Genomic DNA, 17,546 nt, shown 5'->3' on the forward strand with positions numbered 1-17,546 from the left:
CATAAGTGTGCTATATATAGCACAATTATAGTAATTAGGCACATAAAAACACTTCAATACTACAACCACCCATAATTATTGGATTGCAGGCCCTTTCAGACGCCAAATTACAACAAAATGGTTTTAGCGTAAATTTCTTCCAATCACATTTTTTAAAATTTCGGCAATAGTTTTACCCATTTTCATTCCCATTTTAAAAAGTCGAAATTATCCACTGCGGAGTGGAGTTAGGGGGATTTTTTAAAGCAGCCTCTGAATCTGAGGTTTAAAACTTATAACTAAATAATTGCTCAAAACCATTTAAATAACAAACAAGTGAAGTCATGTATGCCTATCCTTCCATATATATTTTTTATCCTTCCATATATATTTTTTTCGAATCAACACTTTATACCTAGTTTAACACACTAAAACATCAAGAATGGGAATTTCTTTAATGAAACAAGAAAAGTTTCTGATTTTATTTTTCTTAAAAAAAAAAATCAATGATGAGGTTCATTCAACAAATATAATTATTTTAATGCAACGCAGTTGTATGTCATTATCTCTTCATTTGTCACGTATTTAATGATTGAAGTTAAGTTGGCGGCCCAACTTAAAAAATTATGAAAAATACAGATACTGTGTTTTGACGTTGTACAGCTGAGTTGTATGTCATTATCTCTTCGTTTGTCATGTACTTAATGATTGTGGCTGATAATGGACCAAAAACGAACAGCGTAAACAACGCTTAACACGTTCGCTGCCGGGCTATTTTAAACTATGCGTTATTGCTTTGCTGAGCCATAATGTCTACAATCATTAATTTTTGCCGAGGCTATTTCACGTGGTTTCATTCTCATTGCCAAGGCTAGATATCAACATTTCAATAAAAAAAATATTTTTAATCTGAAATAATTCTATAGTATTTTTTCTTCTGAATATAACTGACAAAAAAAGAGTATTACGAGTATACTCGTAGTTTGGTAAAGAAATTTTTTTCTCCAGTGCCGAAGTACTCGTAACACCGTAATGAGTATAACTCATTGCGGTGACTACATCTTTTCAAGATGTAATTGAGAACTTGAAAGTTGTAATTAAGAAACGTAAGATGTAATTTAGAAATACAACATGTAATTAAGAAATTTTAAAATGTAACTGAGAAACCCAACATGTAAATAAGAAATCGCAATATGTAGTTTGAAACATATATTATAAGCTTTTCTCAATTACAACTTTCATCTTCTCAGTTAAATCTTACGTTTCTTAATTACAACTTTCGTCTTCTAAATTACATCTTTCGTTTGTTAATTACATCTTTCATGTTCTAAATTACATATTACGACTTTTAAATTACATTTTGTATTTCTCAATTACATCTTACGATTTTTAATTACAACTTTCAAGTTCTCACTTACATCTTGAAAAGGTGTAGTAATGTAGCTTATTTTATGCATTTTTATTATAAATAGTGTTTCAATTTTTTTGCACATGCACATTGACAGTTATCATGAGTAAAAAAGGTAATTTATATTTTGTTTTCTTAATTCTAAATTGTTGTGTTTTTTAGACTAGAAGCTAAAATATATTTGATATCTACATTATACTGTATGTTATTAAAAATGTGAAAAAAAATTTGAAGTACACAATAAGATGTTTTTTAATACATTAAAAAACATTTTAGTGTGCACTTTGAATTTTTTACACAGTGTACTAATTAATGTGTTTTATAGTAGACGATAGTTCGTCTGACTTTTTTTTCCCGTGAACTTTGGGAAATTAGACGAGAAAACTTTGGTTACTTAAAAAAATGAATAACGGCGAAATATAATTACGTTTTGCAGGTTTAAGGAAGGGGGTAATATGCCATTGCTGAGAGCTTTTAAAGCTTCTTTTTCGTAATCGTTCAAAAGTTTAATAAGAAATAAATCACAAACTTTTTTAAAAGCATACTTTAAATTATCTTTTTTTTTTGTTATACTGCTGCTGAATAGCACTGATAATTTAACTAACTAAATTTTGGCGCAATTAAAGATTAACCCCCCGAAACTTTACGATATTTCATTAAGATCAAAGAAAAGCCGCAGGAACATATTTGTTCCGGTATATGAAAAATTGCATTAGCGCAAAAACCTCTGACTTCCCAAAGTTCTGACTTCCCAAAGTTCACGGGAAAAAATAGTCAGACGAATTATCGTCTAGTTTTATAGATGTTTTATTTTATGATTTGCCAACTACGAGTATTCTCGTAGTTGGCAAATAAATGACGCCAACTTACCACGAGTCAATGATATATTATATATACTAGATGTCTAACTTGCGGGATTCTATTGGACGAAAAGTGAAGCCGTTTCTTTTGTTTACAAATTGAATCCGCCATTTGTAATAAGGGCAAAAACTATATCCGCCATTTGTAATAAGGGCAAAAACTATATCCGACGTGCGAAATAAAAGTTAAAAATGCACGTTTTTGCCCGAATTAGAAATGGCTCCCACGGCTTCACATTTGAAGAGCACAATGGAAAAAACAGCAGAGTCACATTTTTCACATTTTAAGAAAACCTAAATTAAAGGTTTGAAACCTTTTTATTACAAATTATGTGAGAAACTGTCAATTCTTTTAATTTTTAAGGGAAGGTCATCCATTTAAGCATCAAATTTTAACAAATAAATATTCTGAAAATCATGTTAGCTCATGGAAAATTTTGTTTTTTCAAAATGTGTTCAGATTGGACTCTGCTGTTTTTTCCGTTGATTAGGACTTTGCCTGTTTTTCTATTGTAACACATAAGAAATAACTATATGAAACCATTAAATTTTAAAATTTTTTTATTTTAAACAAATAAAAAAATAAAAAATGCATGAACATTCACTGGTCTTGACCCTCATCTTCAACTTTATCGTCATACGGCAGAGCATCATAGAATGCCTCATTGGTGGTAAATTTTTTGAGAACTTGGAGGTCTTTGTACTTTGCAGCTGATATAGCCAGTCTGTCTTCATACAAAGCTACTGGCACTGCTGTGCATACTGAAAAATTGTTTTTTCTCGTTGGAACAATGATGTTTGTTTTCAAGAAAATACCGTTCCATGAGTCTCTGTGACAAACGGTCCCTGGACCTTCATCCTTGTTAAAAACCATTTCCCGAATGGGGCGCGTGGGGAACGGGCAGCCTTTCTTATACAATGGCCTTAGAAAGCCGGAGAAGTTTTTGACCAGATCCTGTTTAACATTAGTCACGTTAAATGGTGTAGGATGTTTTCGTGCTTCACTAAATATTTTTATCCAGTCTTCTGGAACACTAGCACTAGACTTTGTATTTACTGGACCCATGTCCCTGCCACACTCCATATAAGAATGTCCGCGCTCAGGGAATGTCACTGTCACTGAGGTAAACCTTTTTCTATGGTGCACCATATAATCTAAAAACCGAATCAGGGTAAAGTTCTTATTCTGTCCTGAGCAGGAATCGCAGAATAGTTCAAGGTGAGTAACCTCTTCGCTGACCTTGGTTGTGATGTGGTCATACAGGAAAGAAGCCACCTCATCTGAACCTTTCCTAGCGACAGTCTCATCATAGCAGTAAAGAAAAACATCATCAGTTGATAGTTGGTGAATGTTAAATGATTGGTATGTGAGCTTTCTGTTGTAGTAAAAGTCATTGGTGGACTTGTTGGGTAGGTTGACATTTTTTTGGTAGTCAAACGTAAAGGCCTCAAGATGAGGTGTAATCTTGGCCCTTCGCTTAGCGTCTCTTTTTCTCCGGTAGAATGTGTCAGCCTTTCGCTGGTGGAGATCTTTTTGAAATTTTAACTGCTTCAGGTCCCTTAAGAGGACTTCATTTGTTGGGTCTGATTCAAGAGTCTTTGTAGCAATTTCTATTTTTGCCAAGAACTGGTCGCAGGCTGAGCAAGTGTCGGTTCTTGGGTACCCAAAACCAATGTTAAAATCGTTGTTGAATATAAGCCTGTATGACTCATACACTAAATTGTCTCCGGACCACTTCTCTTGATATAAATCAAACATCTTGGAGATGCTGAGTTCTTCTGGCAGGTACAGCCGTCTCGTCTTCTCTTGTGAGTAATGAGACTGCCGACCCCTAAACGAAGAGATGTGGTCTCTTATTCTCTGCCGCAGTTCATCAGATATTTTGTGATGACTACCATGCTTTCCTCGTCCATCAACAGGAGGCAGGCCTGGGGTGAGTAAAAAAAATTAAAAAAAAATTAAAAAAAAAGTTATAAAAATACATGTAAAATACAGAGAATAACAGCACTCTTTATGAATTTCAACATTTCTTTTTAAATATTGAAAAATATTAATATATAGACAAGAAAGGATTATAGAAAAATGTGCATTTTTTTTACATTAACTATGATAAGAAAAAATAGCTTTTTTATTCCACAAACTGAAACAAAAAACTATTGCTAATAGTATAAATTACCTGTAGTAGCAAGACTTCTCTTGATAGTCTCAAGTCTTTCTTAATTCCAAAGATGGAGATGAAGGCTTGAAAGCAAACATAGGCAAATGAATCTGGGTCAACATCATCTGTACTCTTCAGGAATACTTTATAGTGATAGCTGTGACTGTTTGCACTTTTAGGCTCTTCCTTTCGAGGTCTTTTTCGGCTAATCTCCGCGACTGTGATCAGTGAAGCAAGATAGGAATCCTGTAAAAAGAAGCAATATAAGATTATTAACGCAACCGGTCACACATCTTTGGAAACACAAGCATTTTTATAAAATTTAAAAATATATAAGCCTACCTACTTTGTTAGAATTAATAAATTTCACTGCTTTGTGCTAGGACCTACTCAGAAAGTTGAACATAATAGAATGATCGATTTTATCAAGAATTGTCTATAGATAGTTGAACATAATGGAATTATCGATTTTATAAAGAAGTTTTTTTTTATTAGATAGACGTCTAGGCTTGTTGGTATGCTGCGTTCAAATAGAACAATGAACTGTGATATTGGGTCCACCCCACTAAAAAACTAAGTTAAAAATGCCTATTAAACATACAATACCAGCCTTGGGTATCATAACACAGTAATACAACCAGATGTCTACCATGGTTATGATTCAGATGTACAGGTCTAGCTATTCTAGACCTAACTAAATTTGAATGAAAATGAGAATGAGAAACTCTTTGTCTTATTTAATCAACATGTTCATGGTGGAATAACAGGTGCATTAAAATTATGAATCTAGGTCTAGACCTAAATCTAGAGCTAGTATTATAAATAAAAAAATAGTCTAGAACTATATTTAAAGAGTTTAATTTAAAACTTAAAAGAAGAACTCACCTGAGCATCCTTTGTTGGTAATGCATTGAATGACTCGAGGAGCAAGGCTCTATTCTCTTCTTTGACTGTTTGAAAGCATTTAAGTCTTATACATTTACAGTCAGGGCCAGTTACATGAGATGACAACCTCTGTTTCTTTGCTATGTCTTTCTTACTGCCATTTTTCTTTCTCTTTTTTGGCTTGTCTGTAACAATAGGTGTAGCATCGTAGTCAGCCATTTTGTTTTAGTATAGATTCTTTGTGTACTGGTTACTCAAATGAGCTTGTGTACTGGAACTCAAATGAGCTTAATAAAAACACCCTATTTTGATCCTTATGAATTTAAAATCAAAAAAGATTTAAATTTACTTTCTATATTACACTTAAACATAAGAAGCATGCGGCAAAATTTTGAAAATTTTAAAGAATTTCTATCTATTATAAATTACACGTTCGACGTCATATCTCTGTCAGAGACTTGGCATGATTCAGAATGTCCTCTAGAGTTGAGTTCTAATTATAGTTTGGCAAATTACAAACTAATTAGCCAACCACGAGGAAGCAATAAAAAAGGCGGAGGCATAGGTGTTTACGTGCTCAAAAAGTATTAATTTAAAATAAAAAAGCCATTAAGTGTAGCAAATAATAATTATGAAATAATTAAATATATGAAGATCACAATGGAAATCAAAACGGCAGAGTCACATATAACGTTATTATATGGACCCTGCCTTTTCTTTCCTTGTCACTGGTGGACACTGCTGTTTTTTCCATTGTATACCATATTTTCTTATTCCATTTTACCATAGACTATGTCGGTTTTTTCATTTGAAACTTGGCTTAAAAGAAGTATTTTTCAATGCTTTATTACCCAAGGGCCATAACTGAAAAATTATAAAAATGTGACTCTGCCGTTTTTTCCATTGTGGTCTTCATTTCGGATCGAAGTTAGACATCTAGTATATATAATATATGATTGCCACGAGTATACTCGTAGTTGGCAGCGAAAGTGTTAAAATGTCAACTGGACATTTTAAGCATTCATCACTTTTTGAACAAAATTGTAATTCACTTAAACAGCATTTGTTTCTTTACTGATTTGCCATTTGAAAGATAATTGTAAAGTAAGTGAAGAGCTTTATCCCAATTCGGACATTAATCACCATTTTATTTTCTCTGAAGGTTATTTTGATTGCTATGGAAACAGCAGGAATTATATGACCCAATTTATACGAAATCAATCAAAATGATTGGGCTTGAAAAAACCTTGATTTGAAAACAACCGAAAATTTCTAGAAACAAAACATTAGCTGATTATCTGCAGTAAAAGTCATTTTTTTTTAAAAAAAAAAAAAAAAAAAAAAAAATCTGTTGCCCTCCTTCGAGAGAAAAAAAATGTCCACCGTTCGAAGCTTTTAAAAAATTCGTAAAGATTTTGTTTTTCGATTTTCTGAGTTCCAATTTTTTTTTTTCATTGACATTAAAAAAAACTTTCCGTTCTAAAAAATGATTGAATCTCATCTTAAAAACTCGAATATTTTTTTTCATAACTGTTACCATTGACGACAACAAAAAAACAATCTATTTCTTAAAATATTTCCATTATTATAATATGAATACATAAAATTACAATGTATTATCATAATTCCGTGATTTTTTGAAGTTTATTAAAACATCAAATTATTATATTATTACAGTTTTTGAAGTAAAAAACTTTCAGTTTTAATATACAACTAATATTCGCAACAAAAACTCCAAATAAAAATGAAATTCTTTCCATTTTTTTTCCACCTTTCATGTTTTAAAAGAAAATTGTTTTTTTCTTTCTAAAATTGTTTTATATTTCATTTCATAAATAATTCTCACATTATTTATACATTTTACATTTTTATTTAACAAATTAAAAATATTTAAACAATCAAAAGTAATTCTTATCACTTCAACTTTTTCAACTCTTCGATGTTAAAAAAACTTTCTTGTATTACATATACTTTTTACATATTTACATTTGTATTTATTTTTTATTTAACATATTAAACATTTTTCGTGTTTCTTACTTTAAACTCTTCGATGTAATAAAACCATTCTCCACGGTAGTAGATCCTCAACTCCTTGAAGTTCAAACCACGAAGCCATTCACAAATGTCGTCGATGAAGTTCGTGTCGTAGTGAAGGGAAAGATCTAATTCTTCAGCGAGTCGAATCCATGGAAGGACAAAACGTTCAAACTCGTTAATTGATACGAAAGTATAACCATGGATGTCTAACCGCTCAATCTTATGTGTCGGTGTCCATCCATCGATCTTCACTGGATGAAATAACAAGACACCACGAACGTTGGTCGAACATAAAGTGACAAGTTTTTTCTCATCCTCAGATAAAATCTTTTTATAAACACGTAATAAATTCAACTTGCATCCTGCGGCAGACAATTTCTCCATGAAATATTTAAAATATGAAACTTCATGAGCAGTTGTTCTATCGTTTATATCAATCGTCCACTTTTGTTCATCGATTGATTTTTTCAAGTCCTCGGTAATTGACGCCTGCGCTTCAAAGAAGCACTTGATGAATATCTCTCGGGTGTCATCTGAAGAAGAAGAAGAATAACAACATATTAATATTATTATTAATATTTATTTGCAACAACAATTACTCAAGACAATCAACTTTAAACATTTTGAAAACACGATATCGTGTTTAATAAAAGTAAAACGGATATGATTTTGTATATCGAAGAGATTAAAACAATCCGAAAGATCACAAATCAATTCCAAAAATACTTTTTATTTCATAAATATTTACTAAACAAATAAATAAGTTACGAAATACAGAACTAAAATATTTTATGAAACTTGTCGTACGCCGTTTTCAAACTTTGGTCGCGTTACAACCAATAGAAATACGAATAACAAGTCAGCCAATCAGATGCTTACTCAAAAGCATTGAAAGAGCGCGCAAATTGATTTTAAAGTCGCGTGAGATTTTTGATGCAAAATGATTTACTTTTGAAATGAGATAAAAACATTTCACTTTCTATTTCTTTGCTTTAGCAACGAAAAATATTAAAAACTAAACGAAAGCACGTCAATTAGAAGCGGTAAAAGTCGATTAAAATTGTCAAAGCGGTTAGAAAATACATTTTTAAAATTTTCAAACGAAGAGTATCGCATAAGAATTTCATGGTCATCTACTTTTAAACTTTCAAACTAGTTTTGAAGAGAAAAAATATCAAATAATCTTTTTAACAAAACCAAAAAAACACAATTTTACAACTTTAATCAAAGAAATACTACGTCATTGTTTTAGCTGAACTTTTTATCGCTTTTTACCTAAAATCTCAACTTAAACAAATATATTATTATAATAAATTATTCTGTTCAAAATTAATTCTAACATTATACATAAGAATAAAATCATGAACACTTACTTTTTCACACCGCTCGTTCAGAAATAATTGTTTACAAGAAAATAAATAAAGTTAGGGATTTTCATCCGTGAAACAACTCAACTCCTGCGGCGATGCTCTCGTTTGAAAAACGTTCGTTCGCTCATAATTGTTTATGAAAATCCACCAGAGTGTGAAAGTTTCAGTTGTAATTGAAAATTCGAATCAACATTCGAATTTTCAAATACAACTTAAAACCTCATTCTGGTTTAATTTTGTGGAAGCGTTTAAAGTTCTGTTAATATGCAGTTAGAAATCGTTCTCTTCACTCTAATTGTCGTGATTAGGGTTTCTCAAACGGAATCCCGGAGGTAAAAAACCATCCCGTTATCCCGGAATTTCAATGAAATTTCCCGGGAATCCCGGTAATTTTTTAAAACATTCTAAACATTTATAAAGGTTTTTAAAATATTATTACTCAAAATTTGAGTACAAATTACTTCCTTTTCCCTTTTGTAAATTTCTATAAAAATTAGGAAGATATATTATAAAGGGCAATTAAATCACCAATATTTTGCAGTTTTGATTTGTGTCTAAAATAGATAAAATATTATTGAATTTGATTTATGAATAGATTTGATTTACTTAAATTTTATATGTTGTAACTTACAGCATATAAAGCTTAAATAAACAAACCAAATCCATTTATAAATCAAATTCAATAATAATATTTTATATATCTTAGACACAAACCAAAACTGCAAAATATTGGTGACTAATCTAATAAATAATCACAATTGCAAGAAATTACAATGAATAAAGGGGAGTCCCTGATATGTTAAATATAAAATAACTACGGACAAGTTACAAATACTTGTACGTGCAAAAAAAGTAATTAGTTACGCATAAAAGTTGGTAGTTAGAAAGTAAAGTAATTATTTACGTTAAGAAAGTAGTCAGTATGTAAAAAGTGAAATCAGTGAAAAACCAAGTAGGTAAAGTTTAAAATATATGTTTAGTAATTTTAACTAATTTAAAATAATTAATCTACAATCAGCACACTAATTCGGGATTTTTATTGTAGGTAATATAGTTTTATATTTTAGTATATTTTTATCTATTTAATTAATAGGATAATAAATATACCGCATCATGTCAAGTGGATCTAAGGCAAGGCAAAATTTTACCAAAGAAAAAAACACAGAATCTGCCACTTGTAATATATGTAAAACAACAATGTGTAAAGGATTTTCAACAAGTGGTCTTCTTCGTTATTTAAAAAATCTTCACATGGAAGCATAGCCGCCGAGAGAGGGGGTGGGGGAGGGAGTGGGGTGGACGGAGAAGATTCCCGGGGCCCCGCGTGTGCGCAAACAATTTTTTAAAGTAATTTTTAAAATATTTAAATAGTTTTGACTTTTAAAAGATTTAATTAACTTTTATTTTTCATTTTCAATGACCAGACACGTTTCTTTTGGTCCTGGGTATGTAATTGATCATAATGAGGGCCCCTTTAGAGAAGAAACGAAAAAAAGATCAAACGAAGAAACAAATTTTGAAGTTAGAAATGCTCAACCTAAAATTACGTCATTTATAAAAAAGGAATCTTTAGAAGTTGTTTCAAAATTTGCGGGTATAGATGGCTTTTCTATTAATGCCATTGCAAAATCTGAGTTTATAAGAAAATCTTTATCTGATAAAGGAATGATATTGACAAAAAACCTTTCACATGTAATGAATTTTGTAAAAAGTCAACACCATCCACCAAAACAAGGAGTGCTTAAGGAAAACACTATGCAAATTCAAGGTGGCTCAACATTCTCTATTTCGATGGACGAATACACATCTTTAAAAAATCGTCGCTATTTGAATTTAAATGTGCATTCATTAACTAGGCTTTGGAACTTGGGCATGATTCGAATAGTTGGGTCGCTTTCAGCTGAAAAGATTATTGATATGGTTGAAAATAAGTTATCCGAATTTAATTTATCTACAAAGAAGCATATAATTTCTAGTGTAACTGACGGTGCATCAGCTATGAAAAAATATGGAAGATTAAGCGGGATGGAAGATTAAGCGGGATGGAACATCAACTTTGTTATGCACATGGACTACATTTACCAGTTTGTTATGTTCTCTACAAAAAATCAGTGACTTCAAATTCATCGGGCAGTGAGTGTAATGCATCAGACAGTCAGAATTCTGATGAAAATAATAGTGAAGATGACGAGTCTGAAGAAATCGATTTTACAACTTCAGTGAATTTACAGTCAAGCCAAAACAACGATTTATTAAATTTGCGAGAAGTTGAGATCACTGAAGAATTATTAGGCTACATAAGTATTGCACAAACAATTCAAAAGGTCCGGAGAATTGTACGAATGTTTCGTAAATCACCACTCAAAAATGAAATTTTACAAAAATACGTAAAAACTACATACAATAAAGAACTCAAGTTAATACTGGATGTAAAGACACGGTGGAATAGCCTTCTTGCAATGTTGGAACGATTTATTGCATTAAAAACATGTATGTTAAAAGCATTGATAGATTTTAAACACAACAATATTAACAATATTTCGGAAGATGAGTATTTAGTGGTGCAGACTGTAGTAACAGCGTTGCAACCAATTAAATTGGGAATTGAAAGACTTGGCCGACGCAACGCATCCCTACTTGATGCAGAGGGTGTATTAGTGTTTATATTAGATGTTTTGCGCAAAAATAAAGATTGTTTTTCGACTAAAATGCTGCATTATGTGCAACAGAGAATCGTTGAAAGACGGAATAAAAATTTAGTTGGCTTGCTAAAATATTTAAATAATCCATCAAATTATAAACACGAATCGGACATAGATTCTGTATTATTATTGCCTTCCAAATCAGTCCTTCAAGCTACGGCTAAAAAATTATTTTCGAAGCTATTTGTTGAGGATATTGATGGTGGTGGAAATTCCGCTGAAATTGAGGAATTAAAATGCAGTAATGATCGGACCGAAATGTCGTTTATGGCCGAACCAAATTTGAAGACAACATCTGAATTAACACTTCATCAAAAATTGGATGCTGCCATTACGAACGTTAGTCGAATTGAGAGTCCAGAAGATGTATTATATGACGTTAAAAATATTACAAAAGAAATGGATATTTTTTATGCAACGAAAAAGCGTACAAATAATTTAGAAAAATTATATAATGCTCTACTAACTATCCCACCAACATCAATCGATTCAGAAAGAGCATTTTCGGCAGCAAGTCTTTTTGTTACGAAAATTCGGTCATCGTTAAGTGATAGCGCTATTGACAATTTATGTTTTTTAAAAAATTATTTTAAAATTTAATCTGTATAAAAAATATAATGTTATTGAAGTTTATATTTGTTTTGTTTTAAGAGTCTAAGTTTCTAAGAAATATTTTGTATTTATTTTCTTGTTAAATGTAATAGTATTAAAAAAGCGTTTTTTTTTATATTTATTTGAATTTACACATCTCCCCACCTCTTGCTTGTCACCTAACCCCAGGATTTCCCGGGATCCCAGGAAATTAATCATTTTTGTCCCGGAATTCTGGGAATTAGATTTTTACGGGAAAGGAGAAGCCCTAGTCATGATACGCTTCGTATATTCTCAGTTCTCTTGAGAATCTTTACATTCGTAATATTCTCAGTTCTCCTGAGAATATTTAGAGCGTCTCATGACAACTTTTAAAAATAAGAACGTGATTGGAGTTTTTGTACTTTTTTTTATAGAAACTTTCAAACAAACAAAAAATACTTGTTTTTGCTAAAATCGAGAAACATTGGCACTATGATAAACAAATTTTAAACTCCATTCTTATCCCTCTATTTAGTGCTATAAGAGCGATCTTATTGATCATCTAAAGAGTTCTGTCGACCAAAAAGTCAAAATAGAAAGAATTGAAGTAAAATTTTTTTATTTACAAATGAAATTTTGATGTGAGGCTTTTCATTTTAAAATTTAGATCATTATCATAAAAAAAGTAGTTAGTCTGACTAAAGGAGACCACATGTTGAATAAGTAAAGAAACTAAAATCAGAAATTTAAAAAAATTACAAAAGAAAAATAAAAAAAAAAAAAAAAAAAAAAGGAAGGCGAATCCGATTCGCTTGGCGCTCTACATAACTTTATTTATTTTATCATCAAACATAAGGTATTCTAAACATTTCCTATATATTGAATATTGAGACTTAAAAACAGGAATGGTCACTGTGCTGCTACAAAAAGCTCAAGAAATATCAATAGACCTTTATGTCATTATTAGAATAGACTTTAATGTCATTCACAAAAAACAGCGTTTACAAGCCGAAAGGTGCTTTTCTCATAAAAATGGAAAAATCCTCTTCAAATAGTTAACTAAGAATTATTCAAATAAATGAGTTTAAAAGTAATATTCAAAACTGTCATTAAACGTAGACAAAATTTAATATTTTTTTTTCTCAATCCTACTAAAGTTGATAATTTATACTCCTGTTGCTTTATTTGCATTATTTTATCATCAAATATAAGATATCCTAAACATTTTTTATATATTGAGTATTTAGACTTTAAAACAGGAATGGTCACGGTGCTGCTACTAGGTGCTTTGGAGTTTAAGGATGGGTTTAATGATATACATGCTTATCTACATTATGAACACGCGTTGCTTAGTCTTCTATCGGCTGTTAATAGTAATGCGAGGAAGCTAATTCTAGTAAAACAAGATGCCCTTTAAAGCAATACCACCCAAAGACATTAATTAATATTTTACAATAACGAATAAAAAATGTAAAGACGCCAACGCCCAAAAACATTAGAACCGATATAAAAAGGTGGAGTGAGAAATATAAAAAGATTAGAAGAGATTAGAAGAAAAGAGATTAGAAGAGAAAGATTAGAAAAAGAGTCTGAGGGTCGAAAAGGATCGGAGAAGGTGAACGGGGTTCGATGGGTGAACGGGGAGATACAAAACAGAAGTGTAAGTTGAAGTTAGAGTTAGTTGGAGTCAGTCTGTGAATGCTGAATAAAAAAAAGATATACGAAAGGAGTTTTGATTAATTTTATAAAAGGAGTTTAAAAGATATAGCATTTATAATTTTAAGTTGAGAAATTTTTTATTAAAGATTACGGAACATTAAAAGAAAAGAATTATTATTATTAGAGATTTAAAGGAGAAATATTGCGCGTAAAGAAAAGTACGCGCGTATTTTAATACTGTTCAGAGTGCTACCATTACACAGAACCAAGAGGCATCCCCACTCACCTTTAACCCAAACCTCCTAACCTCTATCAAAACACCCAAAACCCCATCCCAATTCCCCTGAATATATTGTCAGAAGAGTTAGAGTAACACAACAAAACCCCGCCTCACAGTAATTGTAAATATAGTAAATAAACGGGCAAATAGGATAGGTCAGGCATAAAGAATGTTTTGAACATAAATTTGATGAAGACAAATGAATTTTTCTTTCAATTAGAATTTGTAGAGCGAATAATATCCAGTATGATAAAAATAAATGTATTTTTAATTTTTTGTTAGGGACGACTAACAAATCTCACTCGCTGACAGAAATTGGTTTCATAAAAACTGAAACACTTTAAAGTTTTGAAAATAAACACTTTAAGTATAATATTTAGTTCGATTATAATATAGATATTAATAAATTTATATCAAGTTGGTCTGTGACTATACAGATATTATCAACAATAGAAATTTCTTAAAATTTAGCCTGAAGGGTGGTTCCACAATTATTTAGTGATTCAGAGAGACCGCTACCTGTAACTTTAGTGATTGCTAAAAAAATAGCAACGGCTTATCAATATCTTTATTACTTTTACTTATCTTCCAACATTCTTTTTTAAGATCTAAAAAAAAAACAATTTTTTTTTGTTCTATAAAAATATTCGCAAAAATCTACTAAATAGTAAAAATTTCCTTTCCCAAAATTTAATATTGTTTATTGGCAAAACTAATATTTTCTGACTGTTTTTTAAGTATCAGTTTAAGCATAAAGTTAAAGAATAATTGAGCTCTAATTATTTTAATTACTGTTCTAAATACCAATATCTTTAACAGTGATATTTGAAAACACGTTTAAATTCTTATCGGCTGTATTTATTTTTTTACTGCGTACTCATTTAATTATTTGTCTTAAATAGATTTAAAAAATCTAAAAATTCGACAATAAACTTAATCTGCAACCTGATAAAAAGAAAACAGAATTTGCTGACAAAAAGAATGAGATGGAAAGCAATTTTCTATAACAACAAACATTTAAAGTATAAACAAAACAATAGATCTGAAACTTTCGAAATTAATATTGAGAAATGCCCTCAACAAGTTAAAGAAATGGCAGCTTCTAGTTTATTATTTTATAGCCAATAATTACCAGTAATTTCTTTTTCAAACCAATAGAAATCTCCCACCTTATGATCAATAGGACTTACAAATACACGAGAATCTAAAAGAAAAAATTAACATTAAAGAAAAATTAAAGCAATACATAATTTATATAATACCTAAAAATATTGTACATAAATAGATGAAATAATTACAAAAACAAGAATTATAGAAACTTAGGTTCGTCAGTGAAGATTCTATTCTAAAAACAGGATTGGTCACGGTGCGGCTACAAAAAGCTAAAGAAATATCAATAAACCTTTTTAACTCTGTACAACATCATTGAATATTTTTCCTGAAAAACTAACATCTAATAACAACCTGTTCAACTAAACTATATTAAAAAGTTGCCAAATATTCTTTTTGAAATTTACAAAAAAAAAAAAGACATTCTATTTTTCCTTTCACCCATCATGTGTAAAATATAAAAAAAGACTTCTTGATGGAACTCTCAAACAAAACTGAAACATTTAAACTGTTATATTTAAAACCTTTTTTGAACTCTTGTTATGTTTTCAGGGGAAGAAACTTTACGATAAATACAGCCCAGTTTAAGTTCAGATTCGAAACGTCGGTTTTAAAGGGAACAATTCAGTTCAACATGTCGATAAAAATACAGAATAGAACTGTTAGGCTCGAAACAAACCCCATTTGAAATGAAAAACAAGTTGAAAACAGATTATATTTTTTGTTAGCGAAAATTGAAATACGTGACCTCAAAAAACTAATCAATATTGAGCTAAATAACGATAAAAACATAGTAGTTACTAAGCTACTTAGCTCAACTGGATGTGCTTTCCTCAAAAGCATTTATATAAAATATTGTATTACACCCTCTTATATAAAAAACAGTGTTTACAAATCGAAAGAGCAGGGATGACAGCGATTAGTTTACTTTAAGTGGTAAAGTTTTTTTTATTGTAAGAAATTGTTTAAAAGAGAAAAAACAACAAGAGACTTCGCAGAGAAGAAAAAAAAGAACTAAAACCCTATTCTATCAATCTATTTTAACCTAATATCCTTTTTTCAAGTGGTGCTTTCTGTTAGCAATATTCGAAATCGAACATATTTTGCAACTGAAACTTTATAAACTTAAAACCAAGAATCTAGCGATTAAACGTCAAAAACTGATGTTGAACTTAAAGCGTTTCTAAGGGTCTAATAGTTCTGAATGATTGCTTTTAGCTGCAATTTGACCAACGCAATTTTTTTTTTATAAATTTTAGAAGTCAATGTCACCAGGTGCTGATGAGTTTAAGGATGGATATGTTATGAACATGAGTTGCTTAGTTTTCTATTAGCTGTTAACATTAGATACCCATATTCTTAGAGCAACAGTTTACATTTAGCATTTGTTTTCGTTTCTATTTTCGTTCAACCAAGCAAAATGAACTTAACCCTTAATGACCCAGGTATCAGATCTGATACACAAATTTTAAACCACTGTATTTTTTAAATGGAAGCTTGTTTTTATCTGAAAACACCCATTGTTACAAATGTGAGAAGTGAATTTTCGATTTTGTACAATTAGTACTTTTCAACCAGGTAGATTTTTCAGTTTGTAAACATTTGAAAACGGCATTTGCGAGGAGTGGTTCACGTGGTGTTTACCAAGTCGTCGTGTTGGTTTGACAAGGTTCTAACTGATCCGCGAGTAGTTTTGAGTAAATCAATTTTAAAAATTGTTATGTTCCTACCATAAAAAATTATTAAAATCAGTCGATAATATTTTTTACTCATGATAACATAAGCATTTCCTATAAGTATAACTATTTTTTATTAAAAAATGTTTCACTCTTCATAGAAAAATGAATACCCCCAAAATGCAGTTAGAACCTTGTCATAGTGAAATAATCATATTCTCACTATGACAAGGTTCTAACTGCTGTTTAACGGTATTTAGAAACATGTTAGTTACTTTGAAATTTTGTGACTGAAGCAGTTAGTTACTTTAAACTTTGTAACTGAAACAATAATATAATAAAAAGCTAATTTTAATAAATTAGATTATTGTTTCAGTCATAAAACAAGGTTACAACATTTTGTTTACTCTTTTTTTTTTTTTTTTTTGTACTACATTTTTTGGTACATTTTAAAATCATTACATTAAGTACAACCCTTAAAAAAGAACAACTCGATAGTAATCTCTGTCCTCGAGAGGAATAAACGGAAATGCAGCTTTAATATCTGTTTTTTTTTAAGTCTGCAAGTCCCTTTGTACAATTTTAAATCTTTGGTTTTGCATTCAAAACAGTGGAAGTTGATGGACTTGTTGCTGCATTCTTTCTGTTAGGTTTTTCATTGAACTTGACATTCGCACATTTCATAGGTCCATCGCGATCATGGCTAGATTTAAAATGTTTAATGTGAGATGTTTAAGTAAATATTAGAATAGCAACGTTAGAAAAAGGAACTGACTTGTAATTAAACAGCTTTGCTCTTACTGAATACTCCTTGAACTCATGTGGTTTCATTTGAATGATACGACAAG

At 30.5% G+C, this 17,546-nt stretch overlaps 3 protein-coding genes and 1 pseudogene across 3 annotated transcripts in view; all 4 read right to left on the reverse strand.

Annotated features, from left to right (window-relative positions):
* LOC149894929 (uncharacterized) overlaps positions 1-17,546 on the reverse strand; it is a 127,249-nt gene that overhangs the window by 94,109 nt on the left and 15,594 nt on the right. The gene's annotated exons all lie outside the window — the stretch shown is intronic.
* LOC149894933 (uncharacterized) lies at positions 2,989-4,126 on the reverse strand (annotated as a pseudogene).
* On the reverse strand, positions 4,344-6,209 carry LOC145198886 (uncharacterized). Its single transcript, XM_090080204.1, has 3 exons — positions 5,292-6,209; positions 4,425-4,652; positions 4,344-4,352 (listed from the first exon to the last, which is right to left on the reverse strand). The coding sequence occupies exons 1-3, from the start codon at positions 5,508-5,510 to the stop codon at positions 4,344-4,346; spliced, it is 456 nt and encodes a 151-aa protein (XP_089936330.1). The 5' UTR covers positions 5,511-6,209.
* The window catches only part of LOC149894934 (uncharacterized), a 47,951-nt gene continuing 37,709 nt past the window's right edge, over positions 7,305-17,546 (reverse strand). The window contains exons 13-14 of the mRNA XM_090080213.1: positions 15,045-15,116; positions 7,305-7,861 (exon numbers count right to left, since the gene is read on the reverse strand). Of these exons, the coding sequence (XP_089936339.1) occupies positions 7,305-7,861; positions 15,045-15,116 (629 nt within the window). The remainder of the gene's footprint in view (positions 7,862-15,044; positions 15,117-17,546) is intronic.

This window comes from Hydra viridissima, unplaced genomic scaffold (assembly GCF_058129835.1).
Source record: "Hydra viridissima isolate aposymbiotic clone 2 unplaced genomic scaffold, HvirCarnegie_v1 scaffold_1, whole genome shotgun sequence".
Classification (NCBI taxonomy): Eukaryota; Metazoa; Cnidaria; class Hydrozoa; order Anthoathecata; family Hydridae; genus Hydra; species Hydra viridissima.